Here is an 8,055-nt window from a genome sequence, read left to right as displayed (position 1 = left end):
AGGAGGAGGAGGAGGAGGAGGAGGAGGAGGAGGAGGAGGAGAAGAAGAAGAAGAAGAAGAAGAAGAAGTAGAAGAAGAAGAGAGGAGGTGGTCTCCGTGTCGACATATATGCGATGAGAACGCGCGTCTCCTGACTCAGTGCTTGACAAGCTAGCAAGCTCTTAGGATTCATCGAGTTTTATCGGCACGGCGCGAAACAACACGCTTTGCCAGCTGGCCTGCCACTGCCACGCGAGTTCGCTTCTTCTCTTCTCCGTACCGTTCTCCTTCTTCACGGACGTCACGATCTTTTCCTTCCGGATTTCTTCACTCGTTTCCATCGTTTCTTTAGCGATCAATTTTTTCCCCCCCATTCATCCAGAAGATCAAATCGTATCGATCGTTCCAAACCGAATCGAACATTTCGAGCATTTGAATTTTCGAAAGGAGAATCGAAGGGGGGGGGAAAGAAAAATTCGCGAATTAATATCGACAATATACCTGGGATAAGCGAGAGAGAGAGAGAAAGAGAAAGAGAAAGAGAAAGAGAAAGAGAGAGAGAGAAAGAGAGAGAAAGAGAGAGGAAAAAGTGGAACGAAGGAAAATCACAACGGCTTTGATTTATTATTGGTGACATGACTCCCAAGATACGTTTAAAAAGATGCACGGTATATCGGTAAACGGTGTGTTGCTAGCGCGCACATGTCTAGATTAAAGTTCGCGCGTGAACCAGAGGTCACGAGGGTTCACCGGATCGTTCCGTTCCAAAAAGGATACGGAAGAAATCCGATTGTACGTGTCCAGTGAACATCGACCTCGAGTGTAATGTGCTTTTTCCAATATGTCTTGGTGCTTCTAGTGTATAACCATTATGCTCTTTAAATAATATTTTTTAGTGATCCCTAGAAAGAAAAGTAACCGGACGAAAAGCATGGATCTATTCGTTCCAAGATTTTTATCCTTGTCGTACCATCGATAACAATTCGTCCCGTTCACGTTTGTATTTTACGTTTTTATCGCGTGAAATATTCATCCGACGATTTTAAAAGTTGCAAGAACAAGAAAGTGCTACTACGACTTTCTCTATCGAGTTTGCCACTTTGCCGAGAGAGGGACGCAAAGGGACGCAAAGAGAGATAGAAAAAAAAAAAAAAAAAAAAAGAAGAAAATTGGATTGTGCGAGATCGCTGGATTTGCGATCGAGATCGATACCGTTCCACTTACACCGAACGATGCATCGAGCTATGACTGTAACCAACTATCACGTATTATCGTCTACCGGAGGAAGTTTTTGGTGGTAAAAGTGGTATCTCGACGTTCCACGGAATCGAAAGGAATAGCGTGCTCGAATAAACAACGGAAGAAGTTCTTTTCACGGAAGCGAATAGCGGCGAAGAAGGAGGAGCTGGAGCAAGAGGAAGAAGAGAAGGGAGCGAAGGAGGGCGGCGAGGAGGAGGAGGAGGAGGAGGAGGAAGAGGAGGAGGAAGAGGAAGAGGAAGAGGAGGAAGAAGAGAAGCAGGGACAGAAAGTAGTAGCAGCGGCGGCGGCGGCGGCGGCGGCGGTGGTGATTGTAGTGGTGGCATTGGCAGCAACGTTGGAAGAGGAGGAGGAAGAGGAGGAGGAAGAAGCAGAGAAGAAGGAGGAAGGGGAGGAGGACAACAACAACGACGACGAGAAGAAGGAGGAAGTGGAGGAGGTGGAGGTGGGGGTGGAGGAGGCGGAGGGGGAGGGGGAGGCGGGGGAGGAAGAGGCGGAGGCCGCGGTGGAGGAGGAGGAAGAAGAAGACGAAGAAGAAGAAGAAGAAGAAGAAGAGGAGGAGGAGGAGGAGGAGGAGGAGAAGGAGGAGAAAGAGACGAGGAAAAGGGACAAAATATACGAATTTTTAATTCGCGCGAGATAAAAAAGGAAGGAGACAGGAGTAAAGGGCGAACAGCCCTTTGGAAGCGTGGGGAAAAATTAGGAGAAAAATCGTCAAAGTACAGCGATGAGGTGGAATATTTGATCGCTCGGTTTGCGAGGGAAACCGATTGTAACTAATCCGACTAAGAGCGACCTTGAGCAAAATGGTCAGGGGGGTGGTGTTACTAGTCTTGCTAGTTCTCTTCGGTGCCTTCGACGTTCCTGGCATCGAGAGGGTTCGTGTTAGATATCTGGCTAATGCTGGTAACACCTGTAACGCTTGTAGAATGCACGAGGAGATCAGAGCTCTCAGCCTCAAAGCCATCAAGGAACAAATTTTGAACAAGCTGGGCTTGAAACAAGCTCCAAACATGACGGGTAGAGCTCTGCCAAGAATTCCGCCGATTTCCAAGTTGATGGATATGTACGGGATGCAAGCTGATCAACCTCAACCTCTCGAGCCCGGTATCTCGCATCACGAGGAGATCGACGAGTATGCTGCCAAAACGGAGAGCGTCTTCGCCCTGGCGCAACCTCGTAAGTTTCTTCAAAATTTTCCCTTTCTTCGATCCTTCCAATCGGAATCTTTCCCTTCTTCTTGTCATTGCGATTGCGATGCACCGCATGAGCCCAAATGAGGGGAGGAGGATATAAAAAAAAAAGGAAAAAAAAAAAATACAAATTTCATTAAATTTTTCTCCCATCGTTTCACGTATACCATACGTGTATACCATACGTATATCATTTTTTCGTTATTTCGTTCGGAGATAATTTACGAGGATGATTTACGAGGATAATATATCGATATTAAATAAAATCGATTTCATTAGAAAAAGAAGAAAAAAGAAAAGAAAATAAAGAAAATATCGTTTCCACTTTGGTATAAAGTTGTTACTTATCAACTCGCAATTTTAATCATCACACGCATCGCGTGTTGCAGCTGTCGTATTTTTCCTTGCAACATTAATTAAATTAACCTTTTCAATTTGACGAATCGTTCATTTTGTTTATCCACCATCGTATATAATTCGTAACATTGTAGTTTAAATTGGAACGCGTCTAATTGCGAACATCTCGTTTGATCAAATTTATCCAGATAAAGATTATGTAACTTTACCTCATTAACGAAATTACGAATATATCGAGGAGCAAAATTAGAGTAGCGAGATTAACTCTCTTCGTACCCCCATCTAACAACGCATTACACGATTCGATTCGTATCGTACGATTTAAATTTCTAGGATAGGAAACGCGCGTATTTAGATTTTTCTCGCTCGTCCCACTTTCTCGCGAACGCGAAGAAACCGGAGAAGAAATAAGAATTAGATTCGAAATTCGATCGTGCTCGGTCGATCGCGTCCAACTTTGCTTTTCCAGTTGGAAATTATAGTAACGGCAAAATTGGCCGAAAGACCGTGATCGCGGCAACGCATCGCGATCGATCCGTTTAATTCCATGCAATCGTCTGTTAATTTTGTTGTTTGGCCGTTATAATTTGCCTCGTTTTATTTCGATTCGATTTAATTGGATTTTCGAATAAAAGTTTACTCGTGTTAGATATACGTGTACGTGTACGTTATACGAAAACAAAGTTGCAAGGCACAGAGAAGATGGATGGAAAAGTATAGCATCCTCGAGGCAAAGATACTCTTTACTCTTTTCAACGTATACCACGTAATAATCACGTTAAAGCTGTAACCTGTGTTTAGGATTGTTTTTTCTCACATGTATACACGCATCCCTTCTTCCCTTCTCCCCCCCGCCACGTATCCGAGAGGAATCAGGGTCTTCCTCTTTCAAGAAGCAAAAATTTCGATCGAGAACCGCACGAAGCCGATTATTTTCGAACGATCTTAAATTTAATGGCCAATTTATCTACGATCGTTGGTTGACAGGATTCGCATGAAACACGACAGGCTATCTTCGACCACGTTCTTAGCCGTCTGGTATCTTGTGATTACAGGTGCTTGCGAGAACTTTTAAGCGAGTTGTTATTGCATTACCGTATAATTATAGGGCCATTGTCAGTAGACGATCAAGAGAAATGACCTGTTAGCGATTCTTTGTCGGCAATCTCGAGTGCTGTTATACGATCAAATTTTTGCCCGGATAATTGTAAAAATAAGCCCACTCCTTTATTAACTCGTTCCTTCTCGATATTCTGTGACATTTTGCATTTACCAATAAGTTTTCTTTTTCTTTTTCTCTTTCTTTTTCTTTTTTTTTCTTTTTCTTTCTTTTTTTTTTTTTTTTTTCTTTTGCAAGATTTCGTTAATTCCTTTACCACCGGGATCACGTAAATATCACTTCATAACCGTTACGGAATATTAAAAAACGCGAGAAACGATCGAATGGTTTAAAAAATCACACGTTACACGCATATAATAATACGGTTTCGTGCCGGGAAGATTAGCAAAGACGATCTCAAGTAAGTAAGAATGACTACAACCAATGATCGATACGTTCGTTGGAACGTCGAGATCAAATCTCCGTATAATATCCGTAGCACGTGGTACTAGATGTTGCGAAGCGCGTGTGATTCATCTCGCGAACGCGTCTCTCTGTTTTATCGAGGAGCGCAAAAACTAGAAGAAAAGGAGAAATTTTAGCGAAAGTTTAGAAACGATTGGAACGAGAGAGAGAGAGAGAGAGAGAGATGAGATATAGCGGCGATGCCAATGCCAATGCCGATCCCGATCCCGATCCCGAAAGCCAGCCATCCGATTCGTAAAGGGTTATCACTTCAGGTCGCGTACATATATATCGCTTTTTTTTTTTTTCCAACGGTCCAAAAATATTCGACCACTCGTTCGTACAAATTTTTCGTCTTTCTTTCGCTCCGTCCCGCCCGCTCTCTTTACTTTTTTCCATATTTCTCTGTATTTCTCTCGAAACGACCACCTCCCCCCCTCCTTCCACCGCATTCTCCTCTTTTCCTTTCCGCTTCTCTTCGCTCTCTCCCCTCTCCTCTCCCCAAACTACATACGAGCATGCGTGTCCACACCCACACGATGTACCGTCCTTTATCTCTTTCTCTTCGTTCGATTCTTTTTTTCCCCTTCGATTTCTCCCCCTCCCCACCCTCTCCCTCTTTTTTTTTGCGCCTCTCGCGAATGTCGGCATTCTTCTCGTATGTACACCCAATTCCCCTTTCTTCGACCGTTCGTTGATTCGCGATCTTTTTTTCCACCGTTTTCGTTCGTCCCATCGTCTCCTTATTTTTTCTTTTGCCCACAGTCTTCCCACAGCCGGTTCCCCCTTTTCTCGAATTCCTTTTACCTACTCTCTTCGTTCCATTTTCCCTCTCTTCTTTCCGTGTCCACCATCTACCTAGTATCATCTCTTCTTCTTCTTCTTCTTCTTCTTCTTCTTCCTCCTCTTCTTTCTCTTCTTCTTCCTCCTTCTCCTCCTCCTCCTCCTCCTCCTCTTCTTCTTCTTCTTCTTCTTCTCCTTCTTCGGACGAAACGACCATCGAATTTTTTGCTCCTCGACCTCGAAAGAAGATCGATCGATCTTTGTCACTCGACGCGGCAACAGTCGGTCGATTGCTCCTGCTGCTGCTGCTGCGATTCGATGCGATCGACTATGGTATCCCTTATTTTTTCGTATTCCATCGACGTTTCGAACGTCGATTGAAATCTAAACCGGGAGGGAAATACGTTTGTATCGACGTTTCGGACGAATGCTTGGCTAACTGGTGTACGTTATCGAAGAAACGTAAACGAACAGATGATGTAAGATAAATTAGAACCGGAAATTCATAGTTGGATTCTACAACATAGTTGCTGCGCTCGCATTTACGTTCGAAAATCTTCCATTCCCGATAAGAATTCGTTAACGTTTGCCGTAAAATCGTGCAAAACACGATTTGCTGCTGACGCGACGCTTTCAAATTTGCAACGACGACGAGCAACGATATTTTTTTCTCGATTTTCTCCAGCGACGATCCTCGAATTCCTTCCGTGAATGAGAATCCTACGTATTCCATCATTCATATCGGAAAATCGTTATCGATCGAGATCGTGGGAACGGAATTGTTGTAAAAACGAATTTAAAACCGATCGATATTCGATATTCGATTACGGAGAGAGATTGGAATGGGAGAAGAGAATGGGTCCAGCGATCGATGCGATGCACGAAACGTTGGCTGCGCGAATTCCAAGTAAGTAAGTAGACACGAACGACGAACCGGCCTCGATCCGCTACGAAGGTCACGGTCGCTGCACAGCCTAGGTCAGGCCCATCGCTTATTATCGCGTTAAGGCTGTCTCTGAAAGTGACAGGCCGCTGTTAGAACTCTCGTATTTTCGGACACCCCCTCAACTCTCCTATCGCGTATTTCTTTCCTAATCGGAGACACGACGTCGTCGTCGTCGTCCTCGTCGTCGTTCCTTCAATGTAGCGCGGATCATACTCGCCTCCGCCCTCCTTCTCCTCTCCTCTCGTCTCGTTCTCCTTCCTCTTTTCAATCTTTTATCATCGTTTTCGATTATATCGACTCATATCAATGTAAATAACGAAACGATATATAATAAATGAATTTAATTATCGATCGTTCGCACCGCTTGCGGGAGGAGAGAGAGAGAGAGAGAGAGAGGAAAGAACGAAACGAGACGCTTTTTTCTCCCTCTCTCTCTCTCTCTATCGTATCACGCATATACGCGCGATATAATTGGATCGGTATCTCGTTATATTTTTGACGCGATATACTACTACCGTGTGTGGTAGATACGTATCTACTTTACTTATATATACACACGCATCAGTCTTGGTGAAATTAATAAATCTGAAATGGATATATTAAACCGTTGGATAATGATAGCGTAGATAGTAGCACTGCGGTCAGCATACTCGCAGACAGGCGCCATTCCATCAGTGACTCTCAATTCGTTACGGTTTCTTTCGATTTTACGAGTGAAACGTTTCGAAAAGCGTGAGATTAGAGAATACTGGAGGAAAAATTGTTCGCATGCCGCCCCTTCGATCCATCTTCTGTGCGTGTTACGCCCAAACGTATGGGGGAGGAGGGAAGGGGGGAGGGAGACGGGTCGAAATTCTTCGTTTTTTCAATTTTTACAACCTTAATGAACTCGTAATTCTAAGTCTAAAATCCAATCCAATAATAAATATTTATTCGGCTTAAACTTTCCATCCACTTTCCCCCTCGTTCCCCGGATCGAATCCGACGATGATAAAATTGTTATTAGATCCGATTCGTGAACCGATCCTCGAACGAGAGAGAATCGGAAGAGAAAATTGAAAATTTTCGCGAAATTTAATTAGAAGGAGAAGAAAAAAAGGCAGAAACGAGAGCAGAAAACACAAAAAAGGAAAAACAAAGAAAAGAAAAAAAGAAAAAAAAAAATGGATCACGATCGAGTGCGAGGGTGAAAAATGATGGATGAAGTGGAAACGAGTAAGGAAAGGGGCGAAAAACGAAGGTGAGACGATCGTTGAAGATTAGATCGCGCAAGATCTAATTTGATCGGTGCGCGGATAGATACGTTCGATATTGATCGATCGATCCAGCCCCGCGAGCTATAACGTCGATCTACAAAACCAGTTTGTCGTGTTCCTAACTCTCGCGAAGATATTAACAGCACGAATCTCGATGCAACGTTGCAACGCGAGTGTGTTTAAAAACTTATTACAGTTATATAACAATTCGATGAGTATTATCGTACATACTGTACATACAATATCATAATATTAGATCAATATCGATCAGTGTCGAATTACCGGGCTCTACCTTACGCAAATTTTCATTTCATCTTACGTTAACATAAATTGTTAAATTTCTTTATAATAATAATAATAATAATAATAATAATAATAATAGTAATTCTTTCCTTTTCTTCCATCATTGATTGAAAATTATTTCGATCTTCGCGTACAACGTTTATACACGTATCGAGACATATTTATATTCCGTAACGAATGAATCGCGATACACGCGTCCTTCTCTTTCCCTCTTCCTTCTTATTCATTCGGCTATTTATCTAAAACTCCGTTATGTTTCTTTCTCCTCTTGTTTTTCAACTTTCCGTTTCAAGACGAACAACACGTTTGATTTCGAATGCACGCGATACGCGATAAAGCAGGTTCGTAACCGTAGGTAGGATTCGGTCCCTTTATTTATCGGGAGACGAAAAAAAAAAAAAAAAAAAAAAAAAAAAA

The 8,055-nt window shown here is 42.9% G+C and overlaps 1 protein-coding gene across 1 annotated transcript in view; it reads left to right on the top strand.

The window, feature by feature from the left end:
• Positions 1–1,851: 1,851 nt before the first annotated feature.
• Positions 1,852–8,055, top strand: part of LOC122711103 (growth/differentiation factor 8-like) — a 13,895-nt gene continuing 7,691 nt past the window's right edge. Inside the window, exon 1 of the mRNA XM_043929539.1 lies at positions 1,852–2,415. Coding sequence (XP_043785474.1) covers positions 2,043–2,415 — 373 coding nt within the window. The 5' untranslated portion in view covers positions 1,852–2,042. The remainder of the gene's footprint in view (positions 2,416–8,055) is intronic.

The sequence above is a fragment of the Apis laboriosa genome, unplaced genomic scaffold (assembly GCF_014066325.1).
Source record: "Apis laboriosa isolate Shangri-la unplaced genomic scaffold, ASM1406632v1 scaffold16_cov148, whole genome shotgun sequence".
Lineage (NCBI taxonomy): Eukaryota > Metazoa > Arthropoda > Insecta > Hymenoptera > Apidae > Apis > Apis laboriosa.
This window is presented reverse-complemented; position numbering and strand designations above follow the sequence as displayed.